The sequence below is a fragment of the Diceros bicornis genome, chromosome 11 (genome assembly GCF_020826845.1).
Source record: "Diceros bicornis minor isolate mBicDic1 chromosome 11, mDicBic1.mat.cur, whole genome shotgun sequence".
NCBI lineage: Eukaryota > Metazoa > Chordata > Mammalia > Perissodactyla > Rhinocerotidae > Diceros > Diceros bicornis.
In genome coordinates, this window is record NC_080750.1 from 20,553,337 (window position 1) to 20,566,011 (window position 12,675).

At 35.4% G+C, this 12,675-nt stretch overlaps 1 protein-coding gene across 12 annotated transcripts in view; it reads left to right on the forward strand.

Annotated features, from left to right (window-relative positions):
- LARP1B (La ribonucleoprotein 1B) overlaps positions 1–12,675 on the forward strand; it is a 131,174-nt gene that overhangs the window by 38,567 nt on the left and 79,932 nt on the right. For 10 of the 12 annotated variants that reach the window (XM_058550040.1, XM_058550036.1, XM_058550037.1 and 7 more), the window contains one exon: positions 1,038–1,400. In XM_058550040.1, coding sequence (XP_058406023.1) covers positions 1,038–1,400 — 363 coding nt within the window. Of the gene's footprint in view, positions 1–148; positions 259–1,037; positions 1,401–1,655; positions 2,551–12,675 lie in introns of those variants that run through there. The other 2 variants (XR_009221540.1, XM_058550042.1) reach the window with 2 other exon arrangements.

Here is a 12,675-nt window from a genome sequence, read left to right on the forward strand (position 1 = left end):
CAGGGTCTACCGTTATTAACAGCTTGTTATTTATTCTCAGACTGTTTTCATGTAGTTGCAGATGTGAATAACAAAGTATATAGTTTTTGTTTTTAAATATATTCACAATATGTTAACTTACTTTTTTTTTTTTTTTTTTTTTTTTTAGTAAAAACATCATGGACAACCTTCCATTTACTAGAATGTTAGCTTCATCAGGGCAGAGTTATTGTTTTATTTATTGCTGTATACTCTGCCTAGAACAGTGCTCGGCTCACAGTAAGGACCCAGATAATTACTGACTGACTGAATGAATGAATATAAATCTACATGAAAAGGAATTCTGAAAGAGATGGATTGTTTTACTCTAGGCGTAGGAGAGTTAGCATTTGATGAAAGATAAGCATAGGTCGGAGGATGGCATGGGAAGATGACAGCGTTGAGAAATCTATTTCCTTGTGTTGAGAGTTTCAGAAATCTAGACTAGGTTAGATTTTAGATTTTCATGAAGGGTGGAGATTTAACAATTCGATAAGTGCTAGGGTGAATTTAACATGAAAACTGGGCCACATTGAATGGGAGTTGAGGATGGGGCAGAAGGATTAGCTAGGAAACTATAGTATTAATGTAATTGTGAGGTAAAAAGCGTTCAGACTAGGGAAGATCATTGAATCTGGAAGTCAGAAGATCTTGGTTCTTCTAGTCCTGATTAATTCTGAAATTGTGGGCAAGTAGCATCACATCCCTAGGCCTTTTTTTCCTCATCCGTAAAATGAGTTGGTATGCTATAATGCATGAGCTAAGGACCATTCTAACTCTAAAGGAGTGTTTAATATAATCCTCCTTTTACTCAGCTTTGTGTTTTTCTTTAGTCTTGAACTTAGTATTTAGCACTTACTTTATATTTATTGTGCCAGAATAACACTAGCTTGATTTTCTTGTACAATTTGGCTGCTAAACTGGTCATTGAGCATACAAGCTTGATATTACTTACTTGTAACATTGATTTTTAAAGTGATAGAAAAGTTTTTATACAAAATACCAATTTCTTCCTTTAGGAATCAGCATCTCTACAAGAAGAGACAGCAAATCAACTGTATCCTCCAGATGAAGAAGAACAAGAAGAACTTGATTTTTTGTTTGATGAAGAGATGGAACAAATAGAAGGACGAAAAAACACATTTACTGATTGGTCTGATAATGATTCAGATTATGAAATTGATGACCAGGATTTAAACAAGATTTTGATTGTAACTCAGACACCACCTTACATGAGAAAACATCCTGGAGGAGATCGAACAGGCAACCACATGTCTCAGGCAAAAATTACATCTGAACTTGCTAAAGTTATCAATGATGGCTTATATTATTATGAACAGGATCTGTGGATGGAAGATGAAAACAAGCACACAGCCGTAAAGGTAATTGTTTCTGGCCAACATCTTTCTGCTGATGCTGTGTTTTGATTATATGTTGCTGTTTATATTTTCCTAAACTTGACGCTTTATTTTATGAAATTTTGATTATAAATAAATTATATTTAATTTGAAAAATTCTCAAAAATATATCTGGTAGTTACAAGCTGAGAAATAATTTTATTTTATTAAAATAACAGTGAAATGAATAATTACAAAAAAATATTAGCACTCACTGACTAAAACCCTTGCTTTTTTCAGGTGAAAATAATAAGGTGGCACTTTCTCATAAGAAGGAATAAAAACTGAAGTTATGGACAGGCTTAGTTTATATGCTCATTCCTTACCTGGCTATAATTACCTCAGCTGTATGAGGAGGGCTTTAGAGAGGGGTTACTGCTTTTGTTGCCCCCTTTCATTCTTCTCACCTTAGTCTATGGTGCACGCTCCATGGTAGTGGAACTGATTGTGGACAAGTATAGAAGATTAAACTGGCTGATTGTCTCTCTTTGTCCAGTCATTATTATGGTGCTAAGGATGCTGTTTGAAACCTTGTTACAATTTTTTATCTTCTTGCATTTCACCCCATATGCTGTTACCTATCTCAGTTATTACGGTAAAATATGAGAGTGCTAGAGTAGTCTACTGGCTATCTTCATTCCTCTGATAAGAATTTTAATGATACAGGTAGGGGTTGAAAGGGATCTTTTTCTGCCATTAAATTGATTAGAAAACCTTCAAAAGTTAAATATTTGATTTGGGGATAGAATAATGAGGAAAAAGTTACGTAAATATAAAATGCCAGATAGGGAAGAGATGTTGGTCAGAAATACTTAGAGTTATAGAAAGAAAAGCTGGCCAACTAGTGGTTGAATAGAGGGGACTGGCTGTCATATCATCAACAAGAAGTGTGCTTTCCTTCTTGGCTCTTCATTTCTTTTCTTCCTGGAATTTCCATCACCCTCTTTCACCCTCTTACCTTCTGTAGCCACTGCTTTTTTGGAGACCCTGCCTCAGGGTGTGGTAGCTTGTCAGTGACTTAGATCCTGAGCAGTTCTTTCTGTCCTACTGCTGTGAGAAAAGGAGTGTATTTTTATAAAGTTTCTTGATTGAAAGTCTTTCCTTGTATAAGCATTGTTATTTTATTTGTGATACTAAGATTCTATAAGTAATATCTAACTTAAATCCTTTTTGGACCAGAAAGAGATAGAAATAAATTCAATTAATAATAGATTAAAATTGCAGTCTCTATGTTCCCTATCCCTCTCCTCTGCGTTGTTCTTCACCATCTTCCATTCTGTATATTGCACTTACTTCTTTTCTGTTTTGATCACATGGATGTAAGATCTATGAAAATAGGAATTTTTGTCTTATTTTGTACACTACTGTATCTCCAGTGCTAGAACAGTTCCTGACAGAAAGTAGTGCTCAATTCATATTCGTTAAAATGGATAAATGAATTATGAATTCAACATTATGAACTAACCAAAAGAAGCTCACCACTCTGTGTACTATTGGTTCTGTGGGAAAATGTTTTCAGAGTTCCAAATAATGAACTTTCAAGCCACCTTGAGAAACATATGCTATTTGTAGATGATTATTTATTTGCTTTAACTGAAGGGTAGGCAACAATAATTAAAAGCCATGTATTGAGATAATTAAAAACCAGCATCTGCCTTATCAATTAAATATTAGGGGAAAGTAGTCTTGGCTATATGGCTCTAAGCATTATGGGTCTATTCATAAGTATGTCTCATTTTAGCCTGATCCCTATGTATTTTCCTATCATCTAACTTATTCCCCTTGTTTTTTTTTTTTTAATTTTTTTAATTTATTTATTTTTCCCCCAAAGCCCCAGTAGATAGTTGTATGTCATAGCTGCACATCCTTCTAGTTGCTTTATGTGGGACTCGGCCTCAGCATGGCCGGAGAAGCGGTGCGTTGGTGCATGCCCGGGATCCGAACCGGGGCTGCCAGTAGCGGAGCGCGTGCACTTAACCGCTAAGCCACGGGGCCGGCCCGTCCCCTTGTTTCTAATTCTGTATTCAACATGTAATTTCTGGTTAGAATTGTTCTTTTCTTGTGGGTCTGCTTATAGGGAGAGAAATGAATCATTTAATATATGTTTAATTAAACTCCTGCTAGGTGCCAGACACTGTGCTAGGTCCTGGGCATGAAATGGGAAGATCACAGTAGGGTTTCTACATGCCTGTTTCTTGTAGATAATTGGGAGGACAGACAATAAAATAAACCCATAGTAAGTACTTAATCACAAATTATGATAAATGTTCTAAAGGGAAAGAACAGGATGCTGTTGGATTGGGTTGTCAGGGAATGCCTGTGAGAAAGTCACAATTATAGTGAGATCTGAAGTATGAGTAAGAATGAACCATGCAAAGAGCAGGTAAAGCATATTCTAGGAGTAGGGAACAGCAAGTGTCAAGGATCTGAGGTGGGAAAGAATTTGGTATATATGAGTAACTGAAAAAAAGTCAATTTGCTTATAGTATTATATAAGAGGACAGTTTGGAGGTATAAGCAGGACTATGATCATACAGGGTTTTGTGGGCCATGTTAAATAGTTTGGAATTTATCTAAAGTTCGAATGCAGCACCTTGAAGGGTTTTACACAGACAACAGGACATGATCTAATTTTTATTTTTAAAAGATCACTCTGGTTACTAAGACAGAGAATGGATTAGATGGGGACAAGAGTGGCAGAAGAAATCCAACTGGGAGGCTATTAAAGTATTCTAAGAGTTGAATGTTGGTAATTTAAGGTATATTTGTGGTAGAGGAAATGCAGAAATGAGAAGATCCACATCTGAGCCCGGAGGAATGATCATTTAGAGGTTGTATAGGAAAGTGGTGCAGTGGAAGCAAAAAACTGGCTTCAAGAGGAGAGAATAATCAGATGTGTTAGAAACTGGACAGATTGAGTTAGATATAAATGAAAAGAATGTCAAATTGATACGGTAGTTGGGTGATTATTTCTGACTTTGCAAAAGGAGTTTTGCTGGATCCGGAAGCTATGTTGAACTGCACCACAGAGTGAGTATAGACAGGCTTTCTGTTTCTGGTGTGGCCTTACTACTGAAGACAACTAAAATGGGCCATTAATAGATGACAAAACATCTACTTAAAATCCTTGAATACCTGCAAGGTAAGTTATTATCAAAATAAAACCATAAGGAAGGGGAGTAGTGACGCCAGTTCTACCCTGGAGACTATTTTGGAATTTGGGGGGTTTGAGAAGTTCAGCTTTGCAAAAGCCACCCAAAATATAGGAGTAAAAGACACAAACCTAGGGCCCATCCATGGTTGGGTATTCCAACAGGAGCCCTTTCCCCATTAAATTGGTACCCAAAAGAAATACACCCTCAGTGAAAGAGAACTTAACTTGCTTTCTCACCTCCTACTCTAGGAGACTACAAAGAATATTTCCCTAGTTGAGCTGAGCAGAATGAGGAGGAAAACATTAGCTTAGAAGTTATAATCATGCAACCCAAATTCACTCTCTGGGTGACTAAAGTAACCATTAGTTGTAAATTTAAAGTGATTGTGGCCTGTTAACTTCCCAGACACCTAGCAGAAGCAAATCTAGCTCTTTTGTGAAGATATTCCTGTATCCTAGACTTCAAAGAATTTACTGAAATTATTTTATAAGGAAGGTGAGCAGCATACAAAGTTGATAATCAAATAAGGAAATAAGGTACCACATGTGAGAAAGAGCAAAAGCAACAGACAGCAGAACCATACCCTGAAATAACTTAGATAGTGGAGTTATTAAATAGAATATGGAATAACTATGCTTACTATGTTTAAAGAAATAAAAATATGTGCAGAGAAGAAGAAATTCTCAAGAATAACCTTCCTTGAACTTCTGGAAGTAAAAGCAGTTAAGGTTGAAATTAAGAACTCATTCAGTTGAAGGGAGGCAGATTAAATAAAATTAGAGAATCAGTGAACTGGAAGACAGTTTATAAGAAACTATTCAGGGGCCGGCCCCGTGGCTTAGCGGTTAAGTGCGTGCGCTCCGTTACTGGTGGCCCGGTTTCGGATCCCGGGTACGCACCGACGCACTGCTTGTCTGGCCATGCTGAAGCCACGTCCCACATACAGCAACTAGAAGGATGTGCAGCTATGACATACAACTATCTACTGGGGTCTTGGGGAGAAAAAGGGAAAAAAAAGGAGGAGGATTGGCAATAGATGTTAGCTCAGGGCTGATCTTCCTCACAAAAAAACAAAGAAAGAAACTATTCAGAAATCAGCAGAGAGAGGCAAAGAGATAGAATATAGGAAAGAGGATATAGAATGATATTCTAGACAGTCTTTGTATTATTTGGTACATTTCAAATCAAGTTGTGTAATTTAATGTTTAGTGGATTTTATTATAATGCCTTTTATTTCTGAAAAAAGAAAAGTAAAAAGCAAGCAAGACCTGTGGAATATAGAGTGATAAACGTGGTCTAAGATGGACATTTAATCAGAGTTCCAGAAGGAAAGGAGAGAGAAAATGGGGCAGAGTCAGTATTTTAAGAGGTAATAGCTAGGATCTCTTCTGAACTGAGGGAAAAGTACCAGAGTAGAGCAGCCAGGGTAAAAAGGCAGATTACTTTCAAAGAAAGAAGAGTGACTGGACAGCTAACTGACAGCTGACTTCCCACGAGTAACAATTGAATGCAACAGATAATGGAATGAGAGTGTTAATATACCAAGAGAAAATAACTATTAACCTACAATTATATGCCTTCCAAAAATATCTTTCAAGTAAGGGTGAAATACAATGAGAGAAATTGCAACCGGCAGAGCCTCATCAAAGGAAATTCCAAAGGTAGAATAAAAGTGATTCCAGATGCCAAAGATACAGAAAGGACTGCAGAGCAAAGCAAGTGATAAATATGTGAATAAATCTAAATAAATATTAGCTGTATAAAGCAATAACTATGTCTTACAGATTTAATATAACATTAACACAAACTGGGATAGAACAATAAATGAATGGTATTTAAAGGTACTTTTGTGCTTGGAAAGAAGCTATTGATTAATTTTAGTTTTTAAAGTTTTTATATTGCAGTTTGAAGGATAAGCATTTAAAAATAAAATTGGAATAACTTTGAAAGTAGGAGAAAGGGAAAATGTGAAATAAGACAAGAAAAAAGGGAAAGGGGGCTTCCAGCACGAACATCAGGTGGTGGATTTAAACCCAAATATTTAAGTAGCTAAAATGAATAAATATTGTGAGTGTATGTAAATACAACCAGTTATGTTGTTTATATGTAACACACCAAAAAGATAAGGAGGCAAAAAAATTGAAAGGAAAACATTGGAAAAATATGTACCATAATGTAGTAACAAACCAGAATCAATCAACAGATTTAATGTAATCCCTATCAGTATCCTAACTGACTTCTTTGCAGAAATTGACAAGCTGACCTGAAATTCTTATAGAAATTCAAGGAACCTAGAATAGCCAAAACAAGCTTGAAAAAGAACACTGTTGAAGGGTTTATACACAGTCCTTACATTAAGACACTATTGGTACTAATATAAGGATAGACATACAGATCAATGAAAAAGAATTGACAGTCCAGAAAAAAACCTGTGTTTGTGGTCAACTGACTTTTGGCAAAAGTATATAAACCATTCAATAGGGAAAGAATAGTCTTTTCAACAAGTGGTCTCTGGGCACGTGGATATCCACATGCAAAAGAATAAGTTAGATGCCACCCTAACTCACCATGTACAAAAATTAACTCAAAATGAATTAAACACCTAAATATAAGAAAAGACTATAAAACTCTTGCAAGAAAACAGTAGAAAATCTGTATGACGTTGTATTTGACAATGGTTTTTTTATATGATACCAGTAGCATAAACAACAAAGGAAAAAAAATAGATAAATTCATATCAAAAAATGTTATATATTTTACTAAAAGGTACAGTGAAGAAAGTGAAAGTACAATTAAAAACCCACAATACCATTTACATTAGCACCCTCAAAAATGAAATACTGAGGTATAAATCTAAGAAAATATGTATAGGATCTATGTGAGGAATATCATAACTCTAATGAAAGAAATCTAAGAAGAACAAAATAAATGAGAGAGAGTCCATATTCATGGACAGGAAGACTCAATATTGTCAGTTCTCCCCAACTTGATCTATAGATTTAGTGCAATTCCAATCAAGATTTCAGGAATTTGTGCATATCGACAAATTGCTTCTAAAGTTTATATGAAGAGGCAAAAGACCCAGAATAGCCAATACAATATTGAAAGAGAAGAACAGAGGACTGATACTGCCCAACTTCAAGAGTTGCTATAAAACTACAGTGATCAATCAAGGCAGTAGTATTGGTGAAGGAGCAGGCAAATAGATCAATAGCGAAAGAGAGCCCAGAAGTAGGCCTCCAAAAATGTAGTAAACTGATCTTGGACAAAGGAGCAAAGGCAATACAATGGAGAAAATATAGTCTTTTCAATGAATGGTGGTGGAACAACTGGACATCCATGTGCAAAAAAAAGAATCTAGACACACCTTATATTTTTCACAAAAATTAACTTAAAATGGATCACAGATCCAAATGTAAAACACAAAACTACACTCCTAGAAGATAGCATAGGAGAAAATCTAGATGATCCTGGGTTGTGATGACTTTTTAGATATGACACTAATAGCACAATCCATGAAGGAAAAAATAAGTTGGATTTCATTAAAATGAAAAACTTCTGCAAATGACACCATCGAGAATGAGAAGACAAGCCACAGATTGGCAGAAAATATTAGCAAAAGACACATCTGATAAAGGACTATTATCCAAATTATACAAAGAACTCTTGAAACTCAACAATATGAAAACAACCCCATTAAAAAATGGACCAAAACCTGAACAGACACCTCAGCAAAGGTGTCTGTTCAGCAAAGAAGATACATAGATGGCAGAAAGTATATGAAAAGATACTCTATATCATATGTCATCAGGGAAACGCAAATTAAAACAATGAGATACCACTACGCACCTATTAGAATGGCCAAAATCCAGAACACTGACAAAACTAGTTGCTGACAAAGATATGGAATAATGTGAACTTGCATTCATTGGTGGTGGGAATGCAGAATGGTACAACCACTTCGGAAGACAGTTTGTCAGTTTCTTACAAAACTAAACATACTCTTACCATACAATCTAGCAGTCGCCCTACTTGGTGCTTACCCAAAGGAGCTGAAAACTTATGTCCACACAAAAACCTGCGCGTGAATGTTTACAGCAGCTTTATTCATAATTGCCAAAACTTGGAAGCAACTAAGATGTCCTTTGGTAGGTGAATGGATAAATAAACTGATATGTCCAGACAATGGAATATTACGCAGTGCTGAAAAGAAACAAGCTATCAAACCATGAAAAGACATGAAGGAACCTTGAATGCATGTTACTAGGTGAAAAAATCCAATCTGAAAAGGCTACATACTGTATGATTCCAACTGTTCGACATTCTGGAAAAGGAAAACTATGGAGAAGTAAAAAGATCAGTGATTGCCAGGGCTTAGGGGGAGGGAGGGGTGAATAGGCAGAACAGAGGATTTTTAGGGCAGTGAAACTATTCTGTATGATAGTATAATGGTGGATACATATATCAAAACTCTTGAGATGTGCAATACCAAGAGTGAGACCTGTGTAAACTATAGAGATTTGGTGATAATGATGTGTCAATGTAGGTTCATCAGTTGTAACAAATGTTAACACTTGGTTCAGGATGTTGATAATGAGGAGGCTGTGTGTGTGGGAGGGCATAGGGTTTATGGGAACTCTCTGTACTTTTCACGTAATTTTGCCATGAAGGTAAAACTGCTCCAAAAAGTAGTCTACTGTCAAAAAACAAGTTAGGAGAAAATATTTACAACTTATATATTTAATAAAGGACTTGTATTTATAATGTATAAAGAACTCTTACAACTCAATAATAAAAAGATAAATAATCCAATTATAAAATGAGCAAAGAATCTGAATAGACATTTCTCCAAAGAAGATATACAAATGGCTAATAAGCCCATGGAAAGTTGGTTGACATCATTAGCCACCAGGGAAATGAAAAATCAAAATTACGATGAGATACCACCTCATACTTAGAATGTCTATAATCAAAAAGGTATACTCACAATTATTGGTGATGATGGGGAGAAATAGGAATCCTCATAGACTACTCGTGAGAATGTAAAATGGTCCAAGTGCTTTGGAAAGCAGTCTGGCAGTTCTCAGAAGATTAAACAGAGAGTTATCATATGACCCAGGAATTCCACTCTTAGGTGTATACACAAGAGAAATGACGAATTATGTCCACACAAAAACTTGTACACAAATGTTCATTGCAGCATTATGAAAGTAGAAAGAACTCAGATGTTCATCAACTGATGAACGGATAAATAAAAGTTGGTATAACCGTATGATGGAGTATTATTTGGCAATAGAAAGAAATGAATTTACTGATACATGCTACAACATGAGAACATTGTGCTAAGTAAAAGAAGCCAGTAGTAAAGTACCACATATGGAATGATTCTGTTTATATGAAATGTCCAGAACAGACATAAATTAGACTGGTGGTTGCCTAGGGTGGGGGTTGGGAGGAAATAGGGAGTGACTGCTAGTGGATGCTGGGTTTCTCTTTGGAGTGGTGAAAATGTAGTATTGATTGTGACGATGGTTGCAAAACTGTATACTGAAAACAATTGAATTGTACACTGAGGTGGATTGTACCATATATGATTTATATCTTAATTAACCTGCTTTTAAAAAATAGCAAGTAAAAGGAAAGACATCCTGTGTACGTGGATTGAAAGTCAGTACTACCCAATGTGATCGTCTACAGATTCAGTGTAATCCCTATTAAATTCCATTGGCATTTTTCGCAGAAATAGGAAAACCAATACTAAAATCCATGTGGAATCTCATGGGACCTTGAAGAGCCAAAACAATCTTTAAAAAGAAGAATTAAGTTGGAAATCTCACACTTTCTGATTTCAAAACATATTACAAAACTATAGTAATCAAAACAGTGTAGTAGTGGCATAAAGACAGACATATACAAATGGAATAGATTAGAGAGCCAGAAATAAACCCTTGAGTTGACTGTACAGTCAGGTGATTTTCAGCGTGGGTGCCGAGACCACTCATTGGGGAAAGGACAATCTCTTCAACAAATGGTGTTGGGGACACTGGATATTCACATGAAAAAGAATAAAGTTGGACCGTTAACACCATATGTAAAAAAATTTAATTAAAGGTTAAATACTTGAGCCAGCCCTGATGGCCTAGTGGTTAAAGTTCAGGGCTTTCACCACTTCAGCGGCCTGGGTTCATTTCCCAGTCACGGAACCACACCACCCGTCTGTCAGTTGCCATGCCATGGTGGTGGATCACATAGAAGAACTAGACTTACAACTAGGATATACAACTATGCACGGGGGCTTTGGTGAGGAAAAAAAAAAAGAGAAAGATTGGCAACAGATGTTAGCTCAGGGCGAATCTTTCCCTGCAAACAAACAAACAAACAAAAGATTAAAGACTTAAACCTGAAACCTGAAACTGTAAAACTCCTAGAAGAAAATGTAGGGGTGAAGCTTCATGATGTTTGATTTGGCAATGATTTCTTGGATGTGACACCAAAAGCATAGGTAATAAACAAAAATGGACAAATTGAAATTCATGAAAATTTATTAACAAACAACAGAGTGCAAAGGCAACCTACAGAATAGGAGAAAATATTTACATATCATATTTGATAAGAGGTTAATATTCTCAAATATATAAAGAAATCCAACAACTCAACAGCAGAAAACCTCAGTTTAAAAAATGAGCAAGGGACTCTAATAGACATTTCTCCAAAGATGTAATTAAATGGCTAATAAGCACATGAAAAAATGCTCAACATCACTCATTAGAGAAATGCAAATCAAAATCACAATGAGATATCACCTCACACTCATTAGGATGGCTATTTTCAAAATGAAAATCAAACCCCAGAAAATAACAGTTGTTGGAGAGGATGTGGAGAAATTGGAACCCTTGTGCATTGTTGGTGGGAACATAAAATGGTATAGCTGCTATAGGAAGCAGTATGGCAGTTCCTGAAAAACCTAGAGTCCATCATGAGATGAATGAAGAAACAAAATGTGGCATCAGGAATATTGTTCAGCTTTAAAAAGGAAGGAAATCTGTCACATGCTACATCAATGGTCTTGGAGGATGTCTTAAATGAAATAAGCAAGTCACAAAGACATACTGTATGATTCCACTTATATGAGGTACTAAAATAGTCAAATTCGTAGAAACAAAGTAGAACGGTGGTTGCTGGGGGGCAGGGGGAAATGGGGAGTTTAATGGGTATAGAGTTTCAGTTTTGCTAAGTGAAAAAATTATGGATATCTGTTTCACAACATTGTGAATATATTTTACAGTACGGAACTGTACACTTAAAGGTGGTTAAGATGGTAAATTTTAAGTAATTTTTAACCCCAATTAAAAATTATAAAAGGAAACCCAGCTGCTTATCAAATAAAAAGTAACTAATAGAAGCTGTTGTACATATAATAATATCAGACAGAATAGATTTACAAAGTGGAGTTGAAGACAAAAAGAATTACTAGTGCTAAGGAGTGTCCTCTTGTGATGATTAAAAGTGAAGAGATCCATCAGAAATGTATAACTTAAAAGTTAATGTACTTAATATAAAATCTTCAAATATATGAAGCAAAAATTGATAGAACAAATCCACAGTCATAGTGAGTGATTTAATTTACCCCCTAAGTAAATAAGGAATAAAAACAATAAAAATAATTTGAGTAACAACTCTGTGCCTAACAACTGCAGCGTATGTTCTTTTTGATCATATCTGTAGTAGTTTGACCTACAGTGGTTTGTAAGCAAATTTCAAAGCATTGATATTACATAAAACACATTGTTAGTGGAATTAAGTTAGTGTTTAATGATAATAAACAAAAGTTAAAAAGCAAAATAATAGGCTTTTCTCCCTATCCACAATACCAATGATAGGAATGGCTCAGATGGAGATTTACCAAGCCAACAATGTTTTTAAAATAAATAAGGGTAAAAAAAAGACAAAATAATAAAACACTGTATGTTTTATAACAAAGACATATTTTAAATAACTCACCAAAGAAGAAATCATAGTGGAAATTAGAAAATCTAAGTGGCATGAAAACTGATTTTAAGAGGTGCACCTAAAGAGAGAGGCTTAAATATTAGAGAAAATGCTTG